Source organism: Anas acuta, chromosome 10, assembly GCF_963932015.1.
Source record: "Anas acuta chromosome 10, bAnaAcu1.1, whole genome shotgun sequence".
Classification (NCBI taxonomy): Eukaryota; Metazoa; Chordata; class Aves; order Anseriformes; family Anatidae; genus Anas; species Anas acuta.
In genome coordinates, this window is record NC_088988.1 from 20,158,004 (window position 1) to 20,184,915 (window position 26,912).

At 37.8% G+C, this 26,912-nt stretch overlaps 1 protein-coding gene across 21 annotated transcripts in view; it reads left to right on the top strand.

Moving 5' to 3' along the window:
- ZNF536 (zinc finger protein 536) overlaps positions 1 to 26,912 on the top strand; it is a 350,225-nt gene that overhangs the window by 145,484 nt on the left and 177,829 nt on the right. For 19 of the 21 annotated variants that reach the window (XM_068693342.1, XM_068693352.1, XM_068693340.1 and 16 more), the window contains one exon: positions 17,589 to 19,760. In XM_068693342.1, the coding sequence (XP_068549443.1) occupies positions 17,591 to 19,760 (2,170 nt within the window). In that variant the 5' untranslated portion in view covers positions 17,589 to 17,590. Of the gene's footprint in view, positions 1 to 3,802; positions 3,853 to 5,548; positions 5,601 to 17,588; positions 19,761 to 26,912 lie in introns of all 21 variants that reach the window. The other 2 variants (XM_068693349.1, XM_068693350.1) reach the window with 2 other exon arrangements.

The following is a 26,912-nucleotide window of genomic DNA, read 5'->3' on the forward strand; positions in this document are numbered from 1 at the left end:
CACACAAGAAAGTATAGCTCCCAAGTGAGAGCCCTTTTTTTGTTTGTTTGTTTTATTTCTTAGTTTTAAGAGTGGGAAAAAATCTAAAATGATCTTTGAGGTTACAGAAATGCTTATTATGGCTGGACAGAGGGTACTGATCAGTCAGCCTATGTCTTGGGTAAGGCATGGTGATAATTCTCTTCTCAAATCAGTGTGAGAAGGATCCCGACTTAAGTAGGAGTTGGGATCTATAGAGCACCTTGCATTTTTCCTCATTGACTTCTGCCTTGGCACAAATCACCAGTCAAAATTTCTACAGTGATGATTCAGTTTGGGTTACACATTTGGGAAAACTTCAACTGCTCTATAAATTAAGTCACACATTATCAGTTTTGAGAAATCCAGCAATGAGAGCCTACCAGTTTCCCAGTCTGATAAATAAGAGTAATAGTAATGACCAAGTGTGCAGGTCAGATGAGCTGTAAGTGTACATCTGTGAGGACTTAGACTCTCCTTTGAGAATTTCAGACAGAAGCTTCTATTAGAGTGCAAAGTATTGTTATTATCTTTGTCCTTTATACATATTTAAATAGTACATGATAATCATCTCTGTGAACTCTTAACTATTCATAAAGATGACTGTCAGTTAGAGGCCTGAACCAGTACTCCAAATCCAAATATTTAAAATGATAGATCATGTTGTAACCTTCTGAGAATTATTCATAACCTTTATGTAGGAGGAGTTTTCTTGTAAAAGGTAGGCTTTGTGGGTGACTAATACTTGGAGGATTTAATTGTTCTGTTGGTATAATAATAACCAAATTTGGTGGAGAAATTTTGCCAGTTGAAAGTCTTCTTTAGAGGTCTACCTGAAGGAAGAGCAGGAGGCAGGGAAGGTGAAAAGAGATTGAACCCTTTATGTTCATCCTGCCTGGTGTAGCACCATTGGATCATGAGGCACAGGGAGTCCCTGCAACTAAGAGGCCCTGACTCTTCAACACAGTGGTAGTTGCATCTTCAGGTATATCCTCCCTATTCCTTGAAAAAAGGTAAAGGAAGTGTATGAAATTAAAGTAGTAATATGTAAAATAGGTGTCTAGTCTAAGCCCTGTTCTTCTCAGCCATCAATTCAAAACCACATGCTTCTCAGTGAATACCAGATGCAGGCAATCACAAATACCAAAAACCTCACGTGGAAGAGGCAAAGCAGAGGCTACGAATATGGGCAACACCTTTCTTCTGGTTAGTATATCGCGTGTCTGTGGGGTCTCTGCACGTTTTCCCAAGGGCTTGCCAGTGTGAGAGCACTGCCTGACGTCACACGTGGCTGCATCCCTTTCGGTGCTCAGCAGGCCTTGCCAGTCCAGGAAGGAGCAGCCCATGCTTCCATGCACCAACAGGGAATTTTATTCATGCTGATTAAGGGAGATGCTGTACTCTTTCTTTTAGTTTATTTTACCCTTTTGGTATGCAGAGTATTCTTTGTTAATCTCCCTTATTTATTTAAATGTTAATTGGTCCTTGTTAATTTGGTTTTCTGTGCTGAAAGCCAAGGTCAACAATGAGTCCTTCCATGTTAGCTCTTAGCATGATTACAAAGTAGTGGAACGCATCTTAGAAAAAAGTATCAAGAAACCTTTCCCCTTTTTTTAATGTAACCTTTGTGTTAGGTAGAGGTTTTGAAGTTGAAAGAGAGAGAGATGTATGTTCAACACAAACTGAAGGGTCTTATTGATTGAAAGGGACTGTTAAGTTAAAAGACAGTTGTTTTGAAAACAAAATATCACTTGACCCCAAAGAGACAGGCAATTGCAGCCCTGGGGTTAGGTATGGGAATGCTAACAGTAGACCTGAAAAATAGATTTTTTTTCACTTCTGTTTGTATAAGAAATTTCCAAACTGCTGCTTTTGTTACTCTAAGAGCAATCATTCTGAGAACACCCTTCTTTTTAGTTGCAATGGCCATTTTATGAGATAAAAGTGTTCGTTTATTTTTTTTTTCCTAAAACAGATTCTGTTCCATGGGGCAAAACAGAGCTATCATAACACTTTAAATAGTAATCAAATATGTTTTGCTGTTTGTATTCAAAAAGGTGGAGAGGTAACTTGACAAGATGAAAGAAGGAACCAGATTTGTGTATTCCCTCTGTCCCCAGTAACAGGTATAGAGTTTTAGAAAAGACTTCAAGGCGAAAAGAAAAAAGCATAGAATATACTGTTATGGTGTTATTTTTGTCTTTCATTTTTATGACAACTTATTTGTACTTAAAGGAATCTTTCCAAAGAGTTAAGAAGCATCATTAAATAAAGACTGTGAAATGTGCAATATGGCTTATTTATTTAAATGTTAATTGGTCCAACGAACACTTCTAATTAGCTCTATATTTGCTTAGCAAAAAGTTTTACAAATTCCAATTGTGAAAAGCATCTATTTTGAGCTGGTAAGCATGTTGCAGAATCAGCTATGATTTTTCTATAGTTCTCAGCCCTTGAAGGCACAATTTAATTTTTCATGTATGCATACTAGCAACGGTAAACACTTGCGAGTGTAAAGAACCTTCTTTAATTAGCTGCACAACAATTAAAGGATTCACAAACTAAATTGAACCCTGTCTCTGTGCTTACTAGCTGAATTCTACCACCTGTCACAACAGCACTTTGTTCAATCTGTTATGCAAAATCATTATAGCAATATAGCTGAGGAAAAAAAAAAAAAAGAAAACAGCAATTATTTCTTACTTTTCTCTTGAATGGGTTATTTTGGGTTATACTGATGTAAGGTTCATTGAAGCTAACCTTTTGAAATCTGTAACAGCATAATACTTATATGGCAGGCTTAGAATAGCTAGAAGAATATTTCATTTTACCCTTTAAGAGCAAGTAAGGCACATCCTTAAAGTACGGTGCTTTCTCTGATCATTTGAAAAGAAAAACCAACTGTGCTAGCTCCTGCAGCAGCCTGTTATTTTTCATCGTCAGAGAAAAAAATGACCAGCATCGAATAGTACAACATACTCTTTTATTATTAAAGCTTGTAAACTAATGTGAAAACTAGGTTTAAAAACATTGCTGGCTTTGTAAACTAGGGAAGAGTGGCATTTCTAGCTTCCTGTTCTGCCTTCTGACATTTGTGGTTATTCTTCAGCTCTTGAAGGTATAGTAGTCGATAACATAAAAATTTGACTATACTGGACTTTATTTACTTATTTATATGATAATTTTATTTTCCTTCAAGCAGAAGTGCTTGAAAATGAAGTTTTATATTTGTACAGAAAAGCCTCAACTCTTTCTGATTTCTGATTGCACCCCTCTCCCCAGTGAGTATGGGGGCAGTAGAAGTCCTGATGGCCACCACCCTTGGTCAGATTCAACATCCTGACTGTATCTGGAGAGCTCAGGGTGTACCCAACATTAGGCATCATTTAAGCCACTTTTTCTTGGTGTGGTGGCCCAGTTAGCTGCCCTGCTCTGTTGTTTTCCTGTTGATTTTGTGCTGACTATAATTGGAGAGAATAGGTGAAAGCCTGAACCTTGTTCACAGAAAGCCAAAAGGCTGTAGGATGGCCTAGTGCTAAGCAGGAGGTTGAGTGGGGCTGAAGGGGATGAGGGCACAGAGCCCTGGTTTTGGTTACCTGCCCGGCTGTTCCTAAGTGTGGATTCCCACAGGGAGCACTCAGCTGTATCTCAGAGCTCTGATACGCTTCTCTGATTCTGGTTTAAATTCCCTGTGAAACCAGAGGTGAGTTTTAGTTGTATAACAAGAAAGACTTCATTTAGTGAAGACGACCTGTTTATGTTTCTCTTTATTGTGCCCCGACAGCTGACAGGAATGTTCCCGTCACTGCCAGCTTTCATGAAGGAAGGGTACAGGTACGTTTTGTGCATACACTCACCATAGCTGACGAGCTGAAAGTTAAGCTGCCTGCTGACAGTTTCCTGAAATCATATCAATAACATATTGTTAGCTCTTGTGATTGAAGCTAAAAGAGTCTGCTGTTGGATAAGGGATACATGATACGGGTATTTCATAAGCAAGGGATATAACTGATATAACTCTGCTCATTCAAAGTACTTACTTTTTTTACAGTATAATTTTTATACCATTGTCCTTTTAGAATATTTTTGGAGAATCTAGAAAGAGAACAAAGTCGTTTAGAAACAGTGTTTTTAGATTTTAAAAAAGTCACTAAGAAAATAAAACCCAACAACCAAAATCTGAGAAAGGACTTCTTTTGTGACTTAAAAAAGGAGAATAAAAAGTAAAAAATGAACTACAAGGAAGCCTGATGTTTTGATTAAATATGACTTAAATTCTGAGATAATCTTGTGCTGAAGTATGAGAAGCCACAATTTGCTATATACATCCCCTTCATGCCTTCTCACATCAAATAATAGCTGGTCTATTCAAAACTAGTAAGTAAAAGAGAGAAAAGTCATTTGAATTAGATCTAAATATCAGTCTCTATATAAGCATAGGTAGAAGGCACTGGAAGTCAGTACAACAGAAAAAATGAGTTTCTACTTAGGGAAATGAAGCAGTACGGAGGTTTTGGGGGAGAACTGAATGTTCTTAGCTTTGGGGCTTTTGGTAGTGAATCCTGTACAGTGAGGAGCGTTTGGATGTCCCATGGCAAGCAGTGGGAGCCCACTCCCTGCCTCCCGTGGCTGCTTCCTTGAACCTTTCCCTTGCCATTCGTCTGGCTTCATATTTTGCTGAATTTTCCTAGATTCATGCAGATTTACAGCATAGACATGTTAATTGCCAAATAGACTTTCTTGGATGTTTATGTCTAAAAAATAGCTACTTCTTCAGAGTATGATTTTGCAAATTAATATCAAGTGAAGTTTTATGTGAATTGGGGAAAGTGAATACAAACTGCTCATTTGTACAGGCTATTCAAGAGACTTGAAACTGTTTTCCTGGGAGTTGGTTATGTTTATTGAGTGTTGTATCCAAAATTCTTGCAGTAAAGCACTCTGTCAGTCACTGGGGCTTCTCAGCTGCCCTCAGCCTGTTGCAGGGCCAAAGCCTCTAGGGATGCTGTCAATCACTGGAAAGAGTTTGGTCAGAGCTGCATTTGACCAGCACTGCCTGTTAAGGGTATATTGCAGTTAGTGGAGTCCACCTCTCTACTGACTTGGCAACCATAATTGAACTTGCCAGGGTCTGTCATCCCGTGAGTGCATTTATCGGACTTCCTTTGTCAGCTTGGTTGCTGCTCACCTATCAACCATGATAGATTGTCTTTCCAGCCATGGGCCCAGAATATTGCAATTAACATCAAAATTATTTAAAGGATTTTTTTATCCTAAAGATAGCTTTGAAATATGTTATTGTACTTTTCTAACACTCCTTCTACCACATATTAATCTTTTTGCTCTGTGTCTGTCAAAGTTTTCAGTGCCTCTTCTATTAATGATCAAAGTTATTGTGCCAAGATAAAACGGGGATGCCCAAACAGTGGTCAGAGCTAAGCTTGTCAGGATCCTGAAGGTCATGCTGCCATTGTAGTTAAGTGTGTGTACTGTTTTACCATAATCAGTGCTTGCATCTTTGCTTTCTTAGATATGTGCACTAAGTGGCTTTCTGTTTCTTGCACTTGACCTCGCAGCACAAGGTAGGAGGAAATTCCCTGTTCTTTTAACTGCTCATACCTCCCTGAATTGAAAAGTACTGCGAAGATGTGACCCTTTTTTATGGTTGTTTATATGACATTATTGTCACTTCCTTGGCATAATCACAGAACTGCTACGACTGTTTTGCACCATTGTTCAGAGGAAGAGGCAGTGTTATTGTGAAGCAGAATTATCTATCTCAGGCAGGTAGACATAATTTAAAAAGCAGCAAGGGAAATAAGGGAATATATCCCTAACTCAGTTGCTTTAAGTATAGGCAGCCCTGTTCAAGATTGTCTTTCTGCTCATGAAGCCCTCAGAAAGAACAGTGTGATCAGTAGTACTGCAGATATACATAAATATAATTTTTTCTTCTCTGAAGTTACAGTCTGAAAAAGAGTTTGTTCTGTGCATATTTCTGACCTTGGGGTAGATATGATTATAGCAGTTGCAAAATCAAGCTGTTGGTGTTGTCACTGTGCAGTGACTGCTGACCACACCCTCTAAGTCTAAACCACTTATCTCAGTTTGAAAGCATCATGTGAGGTGCTAGGTGGCTTCCAGAGCTACCAGCTTTGTGCTTGTGCCCAGGGCAGCAATCAATTAATAAAGTTAAATGACAACAGTAGAAATATATCAGTAAAAGTGTGCACAAACCAGAACACCAAAGGATAAAGGAGATTTGTGTTTTTAGTGTTTTATTTTTATTGAGTGGTAATTAAGAACATTTTTTACTATTGCTAGTCTGAGTTTGTGTTGAGCTTCCTTATCTGTCTTATTCCATTCAATTCTGCAAGGAATTTTCTCTTTCTACTTTTTCTGGGGAGCACGAAGACAAGAAGCACCTAAGTAATGTCTGCTTTCTTTTTCACTCATCCACCTGCCTCCCAGCATTCTTGCTTCTTTCAGCTTCAGGTTTCACCTTGATGAAACTGAGGCTTTCTCAACATTATCCTCTTCCTGGAAATTAATATTAACAATAACTCATTAAAGCCACTTGTATCAAAGAACGACTATGACCCTCTAAATTACGTCTTTTCTTTTTGCCACAAAGACCATGTGTTATAGGGAGAGGGAAAAATAAATCAATTGGGAAGAGGAAAGAAAGGAGAGAAGACAAACTGGAGGTAGAAGGGATTAACAGCCAAGAATTTCAGTTATTAACAACCAAAATAGCCCTACACAATATTTTAACCAAAAAATTTTATGCTGACAGGTCCATCATGAGTTAAAAAAACAGTCTTTTCAGCAGTCAATTATGTTTGATAAAAGAAAGCTATCTGGCATACTGGACTAAGCAATAGGAGTCAAGAGTCCTGGATTCTGTCCCTGGCTGTTTTACAGAGAATAAGCCATCTATTTAAGTTATGGCAAGCTTTTTCCTAAGTGAGATGTAGAAATGATCACTTAGGGATACTCATTTCTACAGTCCTGAAATTCAGTCCCTTTCTGGCCTAGGAAGCCATCCGGGTACTCTGCTGTTGGGCAAGTTACCTCTAAATTGTTAAGTGTTTGTATTGATGTTATATTAAGCTGTTCACTATTTCTGTGCTCTGAAGAGGAATGTGCAGAAAATGTCTTTCCCTCTTCTCGTTGTGTTGATCACAGTATACTTTGAGCCCATGATGCTTGGAGCTTTACAGAGTACAGGAGGATGGCCTGGCATGAATGACTGCTTGGGACATCTGAGCAACATGTCACTGCTGTTAAACTCTTTCCAGTTGCATAGAGTAGCTCTTTATACTTTCTATATATTTGTGCATGGGGGAGCTTTTTTCATGTTGGTTTCTCTTAAATATACTGACCTGAAAGAAAAGAACAATGTATTGGTATCCCCTTATTCTTTCCTCTCCCTTATTCCCAGTTAAATGTTATTGGAAGTAAAATAAATGCAGTTGTGCTATCTGTGAATTTTGACAGTATATACTTCATCACATATGATCTCTTTCATGTGCACAAGTTATGCAAAGTTAAGAGTTTGAATCTTTCTTCTTCCTTTTGAACTCTTGACCAACATTAAAACATTTTCTTAGGCATGTACTTTCTATGTTGATGTCATCACAGGTAACCTGTGTGTTCAGTGATGCATTGTTTTGTCCACTAACTTAGTAGTATGCAATTTGGAGCATCCTTAATTATCCTACAAGCCATTTTGTGATAATGAAACCAAATATGGTGTAGACTTGGCTGACATCTCTGTGATATTATTGGCATACCATATAATTGTTTCAAATGTAAATTGGTTACTGATTTTTCAAAATATTTACTCTATTAAATCTATATTTGAGACATCCTTTACCCTCTCCCCCAAACCTGTTATAAGTATTATTCTATTTTTCCTTGTTCTACATGCAGATAGGGTTGTATATGGACTCTGTAATTTGGTGGAAAAATAGGCTAACCATGTGGTCTTTAAGTCCTAAAACTACAGTTGAGTGTGCAGTATCTTTCCATATAACTAGGTCTTTTGTTCCACTAGAGAAAATAACTTAATTTTTTATTATTATTATTTTTTTAACATTTAAATGCAACAGTCTTTACCTAATAGACCGGGGATTGCAGGAAAGTGATTAACGTGAATTAAAGGATCCCTTTGACATAGGACTAAAGGGCAGAATTACTTTGTTGTTGTCGTTAGTCTTTTTTTTTTTGTTTTTTTTTTTTTGCAATCTTTTTTTTTTCTCTCCAGACCAGATTTCCAGCCTTTTACATAAAGTCAAATAGGACAATATCCTCCTTTTTGAAACTCTTGCTATTCAGGGATAGTCTGTTTCTGCATTTTCATTAGGAATGTGTGTCTTTGTCCCTTGAAATCCATCTATTTATTGCAGTGACACCTACTGCTGAGAGAGCTGATCCGCAACAGGATCAGTTAGTGTTAAACTTGGCCAACAAGCAGCTCCTGACTCAACCAGCAGATGTTTCTGTGGCTCAGGTCAAAGGGAACTTATGGGCTCTCATTTTTTTCCTTTACTCCTAGCATTAAATGCCAGGAAAGTCAACACTAGGTACAGACAATTGACCTGACCAGTAGCAGGAGGAACTGAACCAGGGCCCTGAGGATCTGCAAAGACCAAAGCATTAGTCTGTTGAGCCACTGTACTGGCTCCAGTCCAATAATTTCAGACAACTGACTATCTCATTGCATGCCTGGATTTTAATAATGATTTTACATACTTACTTGATGATTTGTATCCAAGTTTATGCTTCTGACAGGTGCCCTTGCGAACAAAATCTCACTGGGCTATCGCATGTGAATATTTCACAATCAATCACACTTTGATCTTTGGGACATATGTGCATTTGACATTATATTCAGTTGTGTGCAAAATCTAAATCTAAGCCTTTGTGAAATGAAAATAAAACCATCAACCCAGCATTACAGTTTAGGATTTAAATTGTTTCAAACCATGATCTGAGTTCTGTAGCCTTAACTCGTCTTTCTTCATCGCTTAGTAAGCAGTGCAGAGGACCTGATCCTCCCATCCTCCCCCAGATGAAGTACACTGCCTTTTATTTGGAGCTTGCCTGTGTCAGGAATGCAGGATTAATGGTGTCAACATTACGGATATTTTAATATTATATAATGAGTTAGGGTATTACAGATTTGCAGTTTGGTATGCTGTCCTCAGATGAGAGTGGGAGATTCAGAATTCATTTCATACTGTAAAAATGATAAAAAATTAAATAATAAATAAGCTTTACAAAGACTTCCAGGCATATTATTATTTTATTTGTACTGCATGATACTAGAGTGGATCATTAAAGACTTAATTTTAAAGTTCCTTCAATCTGAGGTGGATGCCAGTTAGATTAATTAAAGTGAATGATCAGATAGGAGCTGCAGAAGATTGATCAAATTGGAGAGATTTTAATCAGTTGTATACATTCCAATTACATGAAAAAAACAAATTTACTTTTTAAAATGTTATTTCTAAACAAACAAACAAACAAACAAAAAACAGAAGCTTTAGTTTAATGAAGCACTCCGCAAATTAGGCTCCCATTTGAATTTAGGTATCACTCTTATCTTTATTTTTGTCATCAGGAAAACACTAGGAAAAAAAAAAAGAATCAATGATTATAAACTAAAAAATAATGATCCCAGATGCAACCAGTGCTTGGAAAAAAGCAGGATTTATTATTATTATTATTATTTTTTACTACTTTTTTTTAAGCTACTGAACTTTCAGTACCAATTATTTATCTTTCTCTTCTTTGGATCTGACTTCTTAAGTATATGCAAGTGAAATAGAATAAACAAGAAGGAAAACAGATTTTGCTAAGTCACATGCAAAGTAGCAATAAATCAAACAGCTTGTCTGCATTCTTCTAATCTTTCTATTCTAATCTGTGAGCGAGATTTATAAATGACCTCTCCTCTCCTCTGTGCTAGTCTTCCTAGATTGTGATCACAAACAGTTCACAGTCCTCCACTCCATGGGTGCTACCAGCTAAAGACTGCACTGGTGATTTATCTTCTACTGATCAGTTATCAGTCCAAAACACTGTGCTAGCTAGAAAGGAACCTACAGTTGTAACAGGTATTTTAGAAAGCAACTGTCTTTTTAGTTTGGACTGCAAGCAGTACAGCCTCAGCAAATAATTTTGTCTGTTAATGACTTTTGAAACTTTGAAATCCCTGTGCTAACCCTTCTTAAAGACATAAAAACTGTTGTGGAATGAGTTGGCTTTGTTGTTACTAAAGGAGTACTTTGTTTTGAAATCAATAAGATGCTTGTTTAAATATCAGCACTACAAAGCAGCTACAGTTGTGTCGGTTGCCTTCCCTGTTCCCTCCCCTACAGTCTGACTGTGGCCAGATGCTGGAAGATGGGCGCTGCTTTGCCCACGCTCCCAGCCTGAGAGTGGGATCAGGGTCGCTTCGTGCAGATTGTGCCAGAAGAATGGTTTGCCCCAGGTTGTAGTGGTGGTTTATTATTATTAATTATTTTTTAATTCTACTTTGCAAAGACAACAAAACCTAAGTGTGAAAAAGAGATTAATAGTAGTAACTAATTACCAACTTAGCCATAACAATAGCTTAAAACTGCAAATAGTTTGGACACGTTACCTGTAGGCCAACTTTTTTTTTTTTCTTAACATTCTGTTCCACTCCAGAAACCATGTATTTTCCTAATATGATTATGTTATACCCCAAGGAGCAGGACACCTACTTAACCAACCAAAAATAATAATAATAATTTAAAAAGTGAAAAGAAAAAAGGGGAAAACTACAGTGAACTCAATGCAGCTATTCTATTTTACATAAGTACAAATAAGAATAGAATCTGGCCTAATGTTTATTTCATTTTATCTATGAAATTTTTCTATTTTTCTAATTTTTCTATTTTTCTATAGAAAATGCTATCTTTGTGGCATTAAATACAGCTGATCTCTCTCCTTCCTTTCCATGCACACATGTTTTTGTTAAAATTTAGCTATTTACATCTATGTCTCTTAGTATTGCCTACAAATCATTCAAAGAAGAGTAGGTCATCTGTGCTGCTCTACTGTTTATATATCAATCATCTGGCAAATAAACCACTCAGTATCCTACCCACCTCAGTAATATTTGTGATGTAATTTGTTTGGATGCCCAAATGTCACCAGCGTTGATTGTAAGAGATGAAAAAAATGTACTTGCTCAGCACACCAAGCTCTGGGCTAAAATGTAAGCATGAAATCTCTGGTTTATTTTTGTAATAATGTTTACAGCTGTTTAATGACCCTGAAAGGGTTCAGTAGTCTGGTGTTCTGTATTTCTTAACAGGAGTGTATTATGCTTATAACAGCCTTAGTTAAACAGTTTCAGCTACAACAATAAGGACAATATTTAATAAAAATTCTATATATATTCTGAAGTTTCTCAATGATACCTGTTTACAAATTGCTAAGAACTGAAGCAGTCTGTATTGGAATATTTAGAATTTATCAATGAACCACAAGATGGTGTAGATATATGTGTATTTTTCTAGCTGGAAAGACAAATACCAGGTCTGTATTCTGAAAGCATAAGTAATGGTATGTGTAACTAACTGCTCGGAGGATCAGGGCCAGAGCGAGCTTGTCGTTTAAACACGTGAGCTTGTAAAGCATTACTTTGCTTACTGAACTGTAAATCTTTTAACTAACCTAATCTAAGCTATAATAACAGCACAACAGTGTTTTTAAAATGACTGTTTTCTCTACAGCAGTGAAGAGGGAAATGCTTTAGTGTGTGTCCGGTAGGAGTGAGCAGATGTAAATGAGAGCTGAATGTGGTCTATCTGTTTACAAAGATAACAGGTGTGTGGATACATATATGTACAGTTATACAGATATGTGTGTGCACACACGTTTACATGTGTGTGTAGGCATATATTTGTATTTCAACTTTTTTATTCTACTTGTTATATATTTTTTCCCTTCTCTGTTTCCAGCAAAAGGAAGTCGAGCATCTCACATTACATTAATGTAGTTGTGATGACAGGCATTTCTGGTGTCATAATTGGCTTTAAATTCCAGTAATCCATTTCAAATAGTTAAATAAAATCTGTGTGTTCAATTGAAATGGCTAAAGTCAGAATTTTCATTATTGATATCACAGAAAATATTCTTCAGGGCAAAAATGTGAGTCAAATCAAAATAACTATTAGTATCATCAAAGGGACTTGAACATCTCACTGTACCTTCATGTGGGAGATGAGAGAGTATTTTCATAATGTTGAAAATTTGTTGTGAATTTCATAAGCTGAGTACCCTTGTAATAGAAATAGGAAACTGTACGTCCTACAGAGTAAATGGCTGTCTTCTGATGGTTCCTTAGTTTCTTGTGGAGGGCTTACTCCTGCCCTGCTCCGTGCAGTGTTACCTGCACTGGTTTGCAACCTGGGTATACACCACAGGGCGAGTGAGGATGTGCCTCTCTGGCTGTAGAGGATGGCTTTTGCTGCAGGAGTGGAAGGTTTGTTTAGGTTAGGAAGGGCAGACCATGAACAACTGATACCAATGTGCTCTGTATGGTGCTGAGTCTTGGGGGACAATGTTCTTACAAAACATTTGAGATAATTAAAGGTCAAAAAGGGACTATACAAATTTCAACAGAGACATTTTGAATTTCTTAACAATCTCAAATTTTATTTGCAGTTGAGTTTGTAAACATATATTACTGCACAGAACATCGTGCTTCTGTTCCCAGTGCAAGTGATGGCAAAACATGCTGTGTTTTCCTTATAAGAGAGATCAAAATCAGGAAAAGAGTGTAATAGACTATATATTTAAAAACAGAAAGCTAGAGATTTCAGCATACTCAGGGAAAGGCTGTGAGTGGTCCTGAGTGTCTACTCCTTTTCATTTTTATCAAAAGAGGAATGGGAAAATTACAAGTATTCTGATATTTTTCAGTTTTTATGCAGACAAAACACTTTATCACACTCCACACAACCATGTTGTGTATGAACTGAACAAGCATTATTTTTACATCTGGAAAATTCTGACTTTTCAGGAAAAAGTTTTGGGGGAAAAAACGCTTTAGGCAAAAATGTTTGGATGCTAAATGAGAGTTATAATGTAGATTGGGAGCTTTGTGAAGATTTGGGTACCTGTGATTCCAAATTGAGTGCTTGGGCCAAGCTGCCTTGCAGGGTTTCAGCTTTCATGAAAGCTTATAACCCAGATTTCTCCTGGGCTCTTTCTGGTCCCAGCAGTGTGCTGGGAAATACCTTGTAGTCCTCTGTCTGCAGATCCTGGCCTACAGAGGACAGTGAAGGTAGGAGGCAACCCCACCACCACAGCTGTAAATTCACAACAACACTTATACATGGATATTTCCAGATTTTTTATTTTTATTTTTTGAATACCTGGTGTGTTGGTTTGGTGAGGCAAGAAGGAAATGACATAATGAAGAAAAATGTTGTGAAAACACTTACTTTGTAAAAACACTTGAAAAGATGTACTGTTTATCTGTTAAAGGGTAATATTCAGGTAAATTTTCATGAGCTCCATCCAGGTTTGCTTCAGTGTTTTTAGCATTTGGGAGTTGGTGTAGAATGGACAGAGAGAAATGGCACATCAGGCCAGTCTGAAGAGGACCATTGCATCTATAGAAAAAATTGGGTGGAGGCATGAGGACTGGACAGCTGTGGTCATCTCTGTTGATTCAGAAGCATCCTTGCACTCTTGAGTGTTGGGGAGAGCAGCCAGGCCCTGAGAGAGAGCTAGAGCTGGCAAGAAGAGGTTAGGCAGTGACCACTGTGACTTTTCTTTCTCTGGACCTGGGGCAGGAGGTTGAGGAGCTGGAGGTAGGCCACAGCAGAGCTGGGACCTTGAACTGCAAGGCTTGAAGCAAGAGAGCAGGAGTTAGAGGCTCACTGGGGAATGAAAATCCCTTGCCCCCGGGATAGCCCATCTGGTCTTAGATACAGGCAGGGATGATAGATAAAGAGGGAGAGAATGAAATTGCTGTTTTGTGTGTGTGTGTGTGTGTGAGGGGGGGAGAGAGAGAGAGAGAGAGAGGGAGAGGGAGGGAGGGAGGGAGAAATTAGGCAAATTAGATTTGGTTATCTAATTCATGGTGGAATGATGGATGAGGAGGAATTTTGTTTCTGTCTTCCATGTGGATCAGAGATGAGATTTTGGTAGGTTTTGCTGTGAATGGGCTGAAGGATACTGAGAGTCTGATTTACATGACAGCTGAACAGCAACAGGGTCCCTGGGTTTTTAAATACAACCAGGAATTGCAGGAGGAGAGATTTCATATGGCAGTATTTTGAATGCCACAATTATACTTTGCAACAAAACTAGGTAGAAGTAGGGGAAAAAAAACTGTTCAGGGCCAGAGGCAGGAGACAGGAGTACAAGAAGTGGGGGCAGTTGAGGGTATGAATACAGTTTAAGTGAAGATCTGTAGCATTTTGAGATTGCAGTAGCTGGATACTAGAAACTGAACAGCTGATCAGAGTATGTGGTACTTAGAGGTGTTTGTTTCTCATTAAGCAGAGGCTTGCTGACCTTTCTGCATATTTCATCAAAAAAGTATAAAATTTCCACTGCCAAAAGATCAACATGTGTCAGTCAGGCTCCCCAGAATTGATCCAATATTACTAGTTTTTAAATGAAAAAATATGGGTTTGGTCTTCCTTTTGATTATTTTTTTTTCAACTCATCCTACATTATATGTGTGTGTATGTTTTGTGGGGGACAGAAAAGAGAAAAAAGAAATAGGAAAAGTTATCCTGTTCCAACTATAAATGCTGTTGGTGCTTAAAAAGTTATCTTTAAAAAAGAGTCACAAAATAACCTGAAGTATCAACCACAATTCCCTTCCCTGGTCCAAATAACTACAGGTTTGAATTGATGCTTAGGGTTAAACATCAGAATTAATAAACTCCATTGGGATCTGTCAGCATTTCCAAACTTAGATGCTAAAATTAACTACCCAAACCTTCCAAAGCATGTAAAGACACCAGTTCCGTTGATGTCAACTGAATAAATGAAATCTAGGCTGCATTTTTCAAGCTGTTATAGAAAATGACAATATAGAAGGACTTTTCCAAACCCTCTTTAATATATGTTCATGTCTGTACAAACAATAAATTTCTTGAATTTTTATTCTATTGTTTGCCAACATGCTTTATTTAAGTATGGTGAGGAGAAATAGCACTTGTAGTATGTAGAATCCAGACAAGAAAGTGGATTTCTGTGTTTTTGTTTGTTTGTCTGTTTGTTTTTAAAGGAAGTGGTTAGACAGATATTCAAAATCTCAGTCAACTTCAGGCAATGGCAAGCCTAATCACTACAGCTCTGTCAGATGCTTAGCTAATACTTTAGAACATGAAATTTGGCTTGTTTCAAGTGTTAAGAAAACTTTCAAAAATGTTACAATAATGTGTTTTTATGTGCTCCTATTTTGAATGATTGTGGTGTGATGCACAGAAAACCTGCATAGAAACCAAGAATTTGATTTGTTTACTTGTGTGAATATCTGTCTTGACCATGTTCCCCTACCTTTGGAAATCAGATACTTCAAGCCAAACTTAGGCGCAGTCCTATAGCTTATACGTATAAGCCTTTTCCTTTGGTATACTTCATCCCATTAATATTTTTATAAATATTTGAAAGCATATAACTAGTGGGTCCCCAACATGAAACCTGTATCTTAGCAGCGTTAGTTTGAAAAAGACCTTTTTATATCTGAGCAAAATTTTGTGGCTCATGTTCGTCTTTAATACAGGCATAAATATCGATTTCCCCCTTTTTTCATGTAAGATCTGCATTGTATCACACAACCTCGTTCATCCTGTTGAGGACCGAATAGGTCTTGTCTTGGAGACCACCCATGCCTGTTCTAGTCCCTGGTTCTGTGAAGACTTAAGCATGTGTGGAACTTTGCTTTCAAGAGTCATCCTTTGAAGTCTACTGGACTACTCCCATGAGCACAGTTACATGCATTTTAAGTATGTGCCAGATTTGGGCCTCAAATTATCTAGCAAGTGGCCTCTGCGAAGCAGCCTGAGGAATGGTATCCACCTGGAGTGTGTGTGCAGCCTTTGTGGAAGGCATAGTGAGTAAGTGCTTTTGGCTAATGCCAAACAGAAAGCTCACCAGATTACTTATTCAATAACATATAGAATTTAGTAATTTTACTAGTGAATTATGTGTCAAATCACTCCACTGAACAACAAAGATATTATGTTCTAATATAACCTTATAGCTTCATATTGTTTGAGAGTTATTAGTGTAAAACTTTATAATTTAAATAGAATTTTATAGATACTTTTCTTTCTGTGTAGAGAAGTGGAAAGGGTGGAATATTGTTGTGGACAATTATGCAGACCATAACAGAGCATTTGTGTTCAACAAACAGCTTTGAATTGTAATTTTCTGCAATATACATAGTATGGGTACAATTTGTAGTCATTACTGTGTATTAGGAAAGTTATTAAAATTCTTAAACTTGTTGAGGCTTTCCACAACACCTTCCCCAGATTTTAATTGGTTTTATCTAGTTCCATAAGAGAGCTCTTTAAAACAAATCAAAGTGCCTTAAATCACATCTTACCCATCGAAGGACAGAGATATTCCTCTATAATCTGGCAAGTTTTCCTGAGAAATGAAATCAGAAGGTTCTCAACAATGAATTAAAAGACTTGGCAGAAGATAATTTATGTGCTTTTTGATGGGCTCAGTTTCAAAATGACAAAAAAAACAATGTTTTGTAACAGAAGGGTTAAATCTTAATCTCAGAGGTTTACAAAGCTGCTAGTCGCAGTCTCCTTAAAATTTAATATACCTCGTTAATGCTTACTTGCAAACACTGAAGGATTTTTATGATTATAATCATGTGTTACAGCACCTAGTACTGTTTCTAAGCAGCATACTAATCAGCTTAATGAGATATTACTGCACTTTTTGTTGACTAAAGCAAAATCCCTTTTATTGTTCTAAAGCTTGTCCTTTACTTTATTTTTTCCCAAAACATTATCTTGTTTTATTGTACACCAGTAAATATCATACCATCGTTTTTTTGTCAAATCATAAAACTATCTTTCTCATTGTAGAATGTGTAATATATTGAATATGGTTAATGGAACTGAAAGTTACAAATGGATTTCTATTTTTTTTTCCTCTGTCTTTTCTAATGAAAATGGGAGAGATGCATAACATTTCTTTTTCTATAGATTTAGAAATGTAAACAGGTGCAATTTCATAAGAAGACAGACAAGGGGATGGTAAAAGCTTATGCCCCTTCTGTAATAATTAGATTTTGAAACTGTAGCATATTTTAAAATAGTAATTAATAGTTATTGGTAAACATACAGAGTGATGAAAGCACATATATGACCACAATTGCATAGCACAGTTGGCATTTAATACACTTTTTATTGTTTTTACACTAATTCCTTTGCATTATTATGAGTAGGTAAAACATAAAATCCGAATTGTATGTCAGTGATTCAATGCTTGTAACTCTTTCACAGTCTGAATCTAAAATATCTTCTGATTTTCAGAGATGGAGGAAGCTAGTTTGTGCCTTGGTGTTTCTTCAGCTGTGCCAGAAACTGACGCCCATCTCAACAGCACTATACTCAATGGGCAGTATTCAATGAGCCAGAAGCTACATCAGATCACTTCCCAGCTCAGCCATGCCTTCCCAGAACTCCAGAACAGGCAGAATCCAGAGGAGAAGGCATCTGCACCACTAGAAGACAAAAGCCACATGTCCATAGCAAACCAGCCCATCAGCAGTCAGATGGCACTGTTAGCAAATCAGCTCAACAGGGAGGTTGACACCAGTTTGAATGGGCGTGTGGACCTGCAGCAGTTCTTAAATGGACAAAACCTAGGAATTATGTCCCAGATGAGTGATATAGAGGATGATGCCAGGAAAAACAGAAAGTACCCATGTCCCCTCTGTGGGAAACGCTTTCGATTTAACAGCATCCTGTCACTACACATGCGCACTCATACAGGAGAAAAACCATTTAAATGTCCATACTGTGATCACAGAGCAGCTCAAAAAGGCAACCTGAAGATACACCTGCGTACTCACAAACTTGGAAATCTTGGCAAAGGTCGTGGAAGAGTCCGAGAGGAAAACAGACTTTTACATGAGCTGGAGGAGAGAGCGATTCTTCGGGACAAGCAGATGAAGAGCAGCCTCTTGCAGCCACGACCTGATGTGAAAGCACAGCAGAATACCCAGCCAATGCCTCTTGCAAACTGCAACTTGTCTGTGCCAGCTAATCACAGCACACCTGATATTTCAAACCCTGTTCCCTCTCCAAAGCCAGTCAGCGTCCAGGAAGAAGTTGTTGCTCAGACAGCTGGGTTCAGATGCACGTTTTGCAAAGGCAAGTTTAAAAAGCGAGAAGAGCTAGACAGGCACATAAGGATCTTGCACAAGCCTTACAAGTGCACCCTGTGTGACTTTGCTGCCTCGCAGGAGGAGGAACTGATCAGCCACGTGGAGAAGGCTCACATAACTGCAGAGTCAGCACAGGGCCAGGGCTCCAACGGGAATGGGGAGCAGTCCACCAATGAGTTTCGCTGTGAGGTGTGTGGCCAAGTGTTTAGCCAAGCCTGGTTCCTAAAAGGCCACATGAGGAAGCACAAGGATTCCTTTGAACACTGCTGTCAGATCTGCGGGAGGCGATTCAAAGAGCCTTGGTTTCTTAAAAATCACATGAAAGTCCACCTGAATAAGTTATCTGTCAAAAACAAATCTCCAAATGATCCCGAAGTACCTGTCTCCATCAGCAGTATGTCCCAGGAAGCTCATGCAAACTTGTATTCAAGATATCTGTCGTGTTTGCAGAGTGGTTTTCTTCCTCCTGACAAAACAAGCTTAAGTGAACAAAATCAAATCTATAACAAAGGAGATATGCCCATGAAAGAGAAAGAAGTCTTGGGAAAACTCCTTTCACCCATGTCTGGCATTGGCCACAGTATTGCTGAAGGGGATAAACATTCTTTATTGGGCTGTCTCAATCTGGTACCTCCTCTGAAATCCAGCTGTATAGAAAGGTTACAAGCTGCCGCCAAAGCAGCAGAAATGGATCCAGTAAACAGCTATCAGGCCTGGCAGCTTATGGCAAGGGGAATGGCCATGGAACATGGCTTTTTGTCTAAAGAGCAGCAGATACAGCGCAGCCATGAAGACACTTTGGCAAATGCTGGAGTTATGTTTGATAAGGAGAAGCGGGAGTATGTGTTAGTAGGAGCAGATGGCTCTAAGCAGAAAATGCCTGCTGATTTGGTTCACAGCACTAAAATGGGCAATCAGAGAGACTTGCCAAACAAACTAGACCCTTTAGAAGGCAGTAGAGATTTTTTGTCACATGGTATGAACCAGGGACTCGATTACAACTTACAAAGTCATGGAAATGTAAAAGAAAAGCCAACTGAATGCCCAGACTGTGGAAGGGTTTTTAGAACATACCACCAAGTGGTTGTGCACTCCAGAGTTCACAAAAGAGATAGGAAAGGAGAAGATGAAATAATTCAAGGTAGTCTTGATGAACGCCGTGGGTCTGGCAGCGATCAAGAATCTCAGTCTGTCAGCAGGTCAACAACACCAGGGTCCTCTAACATTACCGAAGAGAGCGGAGTAGGTGGGGGTCTCTCGCAGACGGGGAGTGCCCTAGAGGACAGTCCACATCCTTCCTCACCTTCTTCTTCAGGTATGATGACTTCTTCCCTCTCTACACTGAAAACATAGTAGCTATATTTGAAATCACAGCAGCAAAGTCATTTATGCATTCTCTTGTTAGGTCATTTTCTAACAGTCCACAGAGACACGGTGTTATATGTCAGAACATCTGTGTTTGGGTTCCCTCAATGCCTTTGAGATTAATTCTCGGTTCATCCTTTTTCTCCTCCAAGGGCGGGTTTCCTAGGCTTTCAGCTGTTGCTTCAGCCATGCCACTGGCAGTAGTGTGCAGGGTCTGTACGTTCATCAATGAGAATGTCACTACGAGGGCCTCTCCCTCCAGGCTCCGGAAGTATTTTTTTCCTCCTCTTCTCTTCATGGTGTCTATTTTGCAGACCCTTCCTTTTCCTCTCTGAAAAGGGTGAGGAAAGATGCCTTCTTCAAGCTCTAGCTCAAAGAAATATGATTAATAAGCAGTGTGTTGGCTAACCTCTTTGATTGCCCTTATTCCTACAACCATATCAGTTACTTAGCTGACATATGTACTTGAACCTGGCCACTGGATTGATTAAGTGGAAATTCAGATTGCTAACTTTTTGACAATCTTTTAACTTATGTGCACATTTTAACGTGTATGAAACCTTCTGGTTAATTCATATCTATTTGAAAATCCAAGAAAAATAGAAATTGGACTGAAACATTTTAATTGCACTGTATGTCATGTTAACTTGTTGTGTATAAAATAGCAAAGCAGATAATATTTCTTTGGAGATGTCTATAAAATATTGAGCTTCCTGGTACAATTTTTAAAGTTACTAGCCTATGACTGCTGAAATAAAATCTCCAAGTAATAACAGGTAAGATTTCTGGCCTCATCTATATTTCCAAAGTCACTTACTAATGGATAGTAAATTGAAAGTTATATCTTCAGCCCTTTATAAAGAAAGCACCTCACTAATACTGTAATCATTCTGCAAGCCTAACAACAGAGGAAATCATGCCATAACAAATACTCTGTTACTAATGGCAACATTGATTTCTGCAATCAGCCATTAAGTCTAGAAAATGAAAGACAGTTTGAGGTACCTTAAGGCATTACATTGCCCACTGTTAAAGAGCTGGTAGCAGGCTGTTGAGGGTAATTCTTTTTATTTTTTTTCCCCATTTTCGATAAATATTTTAGTATTGAAGGCAATTCACTGTTACAGTTATTAAGTATATGCCAGTTTATTTTTGTTGTTCTTGTCATGCTCCAGTATACTCTACTTCTGAGGCCAAATTAATATAAAAATAAAGTGTTAGTTTGCTGGCTTATTACAAACCAGTAAAGAAATTGTTAAGACACATAAATCTGCACTCCACATTCCACAGATTCCTATAGTACTTAATGCCGTTGTTTAAATACCATGAAACACACTGTCTACTCTTAGAGTCATAGCCTCATTTACAATTTATTATTGGTGAGACACATTAGAAAATTCTGTGTAGGAACAAGGGAAACAGGCGAGAGCTAATTTCATACTATGTAGAGTTGTTCAGAATGTTTTAAAAGGGTTGAAAATGTGTCAGGATGAAGATTAGTTTTCTAACTTTCACTTTCAAAAATCCTAAACTTTGGAGGGGTTTGGGGGTGACTTTGGGGAAAACTTTGGGGAAGAAAAAATGTTCTTCTTCAGTATAGAAAACATCACTTTTATTTTGCAATGCCACAGACGGAAATAAAGAAAACACAAATCGGTTAAGTTCTGTCTGAAGCCTGGAAAAGTTTGCAAAGAAGACACATGAGTCCTGAGTGAGGGTGAACTGATACAGACTTAAGAGGATTCGGAACAACACATGTGAAAGTTGGTGTGTTTTGAGTACCCTGAAAAACTTTAGTTCCAAGAGTTCTGCTTCACTTAATGTATTGTTGTGGGAAGTTTTTCCTGTCCTCAGAGGCAAAAGATAACACCGCAGTCTTGTTGTTTCTGTGGCCACTAATATAAAATTATTTCTGACTTAAACTACAATTTATTTAAAGCATTTATTTTCACTCATAATTCATTTAGACTGAAGCATATAAAAATGAAAGCAAAATATGTGCAGTAACAGTTGCTAGAAGCACATTCATTTTTACTACAGAAAATCAGACTCATATTGTATTTTATATTAGTATCTGATGGTGTCCTTTAGTCTGTTAGCAGTAAATCTAGGACAGTTCTCAGTATCACACATCCTACCATAGAAAGTATGCACATCTTTATAACTTATTAATCAGATGAAAGGAAAATAGAATTGCATTTTACCTGAACAAAATATAAATATTCTTTAGTACTTTAAAATTAAAATTTATTGCAGTATTGCTATTGCAACTTTTTCATCATTATGAAGTGTGTATTCTGTCAGTACCTGTGAAAGATAAACCTGCAGAATATAAAAGAATCAGATTTTTTGAGTAAGGGAGAATTAAGTAGTCATTGAATCTTCTATTAAGAAATTACCACAAAACACAGTTTTACAAATTTCTCAGACTGCATAACAATGTCTCAAAACTTAATTTGCATCACTTGATTCTTTTTTGCCGAAAACTGGGTCAGTAGGGCCTGAGAAACTATTTTTTCAGATCTTAACCAATGAATTCTTCTTTATAAATTGGTGCTCTTAACATGATAGTAGTTCTGAATTCATCATAAAAACCTTTTTACACAGTGCCTCTTAGAACAGATCTCCAGAAGAAGGCTTACAATGAGTGGCAGAGAAGTCTTTGTTATCTGATGTAATTCTCTGCAAAGGAGGATTGGGAATGGAGTGCCTGTTTAAAAATGTCTAGCTCAGGCTGAGAAGAAGAAAGGGTCAAGTTTGCAATCAAACAGTTATTGCAGAGATGTGTGACTGTCACTGGCTGGGCTAATGTGGTATGCAGCTGTTTGTTATGTGAGTAAAAGAATGTTTGAATCAGTGAACATGTGAAAATGACTCCAGTGAACCAGAAAATGTGTTTGTTCTTTAGCTCTCCAAACTGCTGAGAACTAAGCTTAAGATCAACTGCTAAAACTAGGACCTTTGACAAATTGAGAGGTCATATTTTCTAACAGAAATGAACGAAACTAGTCACACAGATCATTTCCCTGTGTTTTTCATTGTTTTATCTTGTTTTTTGTTTACTTTTGTGTGAAATTATGAGAGTCAAATAAATGTCATTTCTGTCTCCACATACGATACAAAGGGAAACTGCTGTAAAAAAAAATCTGTGCCTGCACATACAACACCATCTGCAGATGGAAGGGTATATGTGGAGATGCTATCTGGATGACTCCTGTCTACATGCAAGCACACTTCTGAAATTAATTTTGCAGCATCACAGCAGAAATGCATCAGAGTTGGACTAGACATCCAACGTTATTTCTAGACCTCTTATTTCTTTAAAAAAGTTGTATTTATACAGGTTTTGCTTAGGAATTAATTCATGGAATAATTAAAACTTAATGTAGTAAGAAATGATACTGTTCATTATATCCAGCAGGGTAGTACCTTCTGCATTTTCCTATAATTTTGGTGTGGGGATAATTGAAGTCTTGATAGTATGAAAGGGGTAATTGAATGCACTGACCCTCCAGTTCATTAAATAAAGTAGGCCAAGTTACATGATCAATGGAAAGCACAGGGATTAAAAAAAAAAGAAAATAAAATACTGTTAAATATAACCACTTAATATAACCTGTATGCAACACTTAATGTTGACTTTGGCATAATTTGTTTGATCAGATGGTTTGTAACCTTTCAAACATTTTTTTTTGGTGGTGGTATTTTTTTTAATTGTTGTTATTTTTTGTAAAAAAAAAACCACTCATTATTAAACAGAATTTCAGCTCATATTTATGTCCTTTGACATAAAAAGCTTTTGTACTGGACATCATTGCACAGACATAGTAAAGGCAGATCCCCTTTCTTTTTCTTTCTCTCTTTCTTTCTTTCTTTCTTTCTTTCTTTCTTTCTTTCTTTCTTTCTTTCTTTCTTTCTTTCTTTCTTTCTTTCTTTCTTTCATGATAGTCATCAACTGCTTAATGTGAACAAAACAGGCAAAAAATTTAAGTCTGAGGATTAAGATCTTTTTTTTTTTTTTTTTTTTTTTTTTTTTTTTGCTTGTGCATTCCAATTGTTCTTAAAATATTTGGCAATGTCAATTAGTAACTGAGCAGAGTTAGCTGATGAACACAATTTTCCACTAGACTGAGCACCCTATTGTTGTCAAGCTAACAGCAGATTTCTGAGGTCATTATCATTCCCTGGTAGCTTGGCCCAGCTGCTTCATGCTGCAAAAGCCAAACTTTATACTGGAGCTGTGGGATGGCATGCAGCAACAGGGGGCTGGGAAGGGAGGAGAGGGAAGTTGGCTGAGAAGCTGTAGAAAGTCATTAGCATCTGAGGAACGAGAAAGTAAAAGTTTCTAGGTGTTTCGAGGGAAATCTGCTTTCTAGACCAGCTTCCTGTTTCCTTCCAGCCCCTCTCTGTACCTCAAGCACCGGTGTAATCTCTCAAACCGGGTGACCAAGTAAACAACAGAAAAACAGAATTTCTGTTGATAGTCAGTCCCACATGGAGGACTCAAACTAATCCAATGCCTTTAGCAGGTATTACATTTTGCTGATCTTAATAAAGCCTCACTCTCCCAAGCACTGACATAAGAAGTGGTAAGGAAAATATTTTGGTTTGCCTGTCTGAGGATATTTTACCTTAAGAAACAGTTGCAAATATTGAGCTGAAGAATTGCACACAGTGAGCACTGCTTTGGCAAGTTGCCAGTCCCAGAGGACAGCAAACAGTACTTTTATTCTAGAAATTCTAGTTAATATAGGCAATTTCTGTCTGTGCCCTTTTTCATTTTTTATTTATTTTTTCTCTTTTTCCTTTTTGTCTTTGTTGGCCTCATTTGGTATCAGGTTCAGCAAGATGCAAAGCTGCACTTTTTTAAAGCTCAGCTGTTATAACTGAGCGCCATATGCAGCCTTTCAATCCCTGATATGGAATACTGTACATGCTGGTCCATGTTTGTAAGAGATTTACAGAAGCTTGAGTTGCTTGTATTAAAGCTGTGTACATCTAGACATTTGGGAAAGTACTTACAGCAAAGCTGTTGGGGATGTAGGCCTATACTAATAAACTGGCAAAGATTCAGCTTTTACTCTTACATAATGCTTTAAATTGCCATCTCTGTTGAAAGGTCAGTTTACTTGTGGAGATCATCACTGTGGTCCCAAATCTGTTTATTTATTTATTTTTTATTTTTTTTTCTCCACACCGGCTTAATGGCAGACATGTTTCCTTTTACATCAAGACATAAAAAGCAACTTTAGGAGGCTTATAACACAAGTGGAAATTCTATGGCTAAGTATCCTTGGTAATGTTTCGATGTTATAACATTAATTAATGATGTTTGAAGGGCGAGGTTTTATTTATAGTTGCATTGCTATAAATCTGGGATCAATTCCGCCAACACTAATGAAATAATAGAATTAGCCCCAACATTGCTACTGTGAGGCTGTACTCTGTTATGAGTAACAGCTGCAAAAGGGCACTCCACAAAAAAAATAAGAAAACACCTCCCTGTCATGTCCTTGCAAAGCACATGCTTTATGACCTCTGGAGGGGAATACGGTGAATTTTGTGCAAGACAGATGTCCAAATTCTCTCACAATGAAAAGGCCGCAGACTGATTCTCTTTTCTGCCTCTTGTGATATATTCAAGTAACTTGGTCTATTGGTGCTAAGATTTGATCTTAAAAAATGTATCTTTTGTTGCTGGGAAAAAAAAGCATAAATCATTGTTTTGTGTTTAGCCCTTAAACTGCAGTCTGTGTGTGTGTTTCTAGGTAAATAGGATTGTAACTGATGGTGTGATATGATGTATTTATTACTAGGACAGCTCTCAGCTACATTGAAAGAATGTTTGCTTTCATTTAGAAATTAAATAATAAATTTAGAGGTTCAGCTTAGACAAGACCCCAGATGGGAACTTCCTCCAAGCTCTTCAGTTTTCCTCCTCTGTTTCACTGATCTTGGGGTATCAAAATAGCAATATATTTCTGTGGTATTTCAGTGTCATTTTTATTGATCATTTCTTGGGATTTGTCAAGGCCACTCTCATAGGGTACAAAGGGCACCACTGTATTATTACAATGGGATCTAACACATAGCGGGGAAACCTGAGGTCCAGCCCCACCCAGTGGCGCCTGATTTGGGCATCTGAATTCTGATTCTCCTGGGCCATTCTTAGTTCCCTAGCATCACACCCCAGGGCAGGTTACAAGGCCAAGAGTCCTAGGCAAAGATCTATGTGTCTCAAAAACACTGTCCTTTTCTGGAAGACTAAGGAACAGGATTTGTGATCCTGAAGTCCTGAATCATTTTGGCAAAAATGCATTACCCACCTTCTTTCCAGCAAGGGAAATAGTCTCATCATTTCCTAAAGCATTGCTCTCACTCCCAGTTGACATTTTTCTTTATCATTAGTCTGGATAAAAGGAAGTCTCTAGAGCTGAAAAAGTGAGGTGGCTATATTACCAGCCTACTTTTTTTGGTAGTGAAAGTAAACTTGTCTCCTTAAGGATGAATTAAAGGGCTTTGTGAGCCATGCTAGTCTTCATTTTGGCACAGGAAAAGATTTCTTCAGGTCCTCTGTCTATGCCACACATGCTGGCTTGGGCTCGTGCTTGGTAGCATTTCAGCCACATGAGGGGTGCAAGGAGAAGCCCTGTGTGACCAGCAGGGGAGTGAATTCTGGTCCATTTTGATAACGAGTTGACAATAACTGCACCTGTGTTTCCTTTCAACACCCTGTCCCAGGGACAGCACTACTGGTCATTTGTACCTACATCAGCTGACAACACTGACTTGGAGTTTAAAGAGTCTTTGATCATCACTGCTCCCAGCCGCAGAGCATCCCTTTATCCTTGTCTGTAGCAAATCCAGCCTGGGCTTTGGCTTCTCCTCTGGCATTGGTTTGAGCTGGTTGACTGGGCCAACTTAATGCTATTCTTCCTTCTTTAAGATTTTCTACTGGTATTTTAAGATCTTATTGCCTAGGCTAGCTGCAGTTTAGATAATCAGTCTCACAATTTATTAGACAGCCACTTTGGGGTCTGGATAAAACCCAGAAGTTTGGCTGCACAGAGGCAAGTCCATAAGTGAGTATTATCAAAAGTGA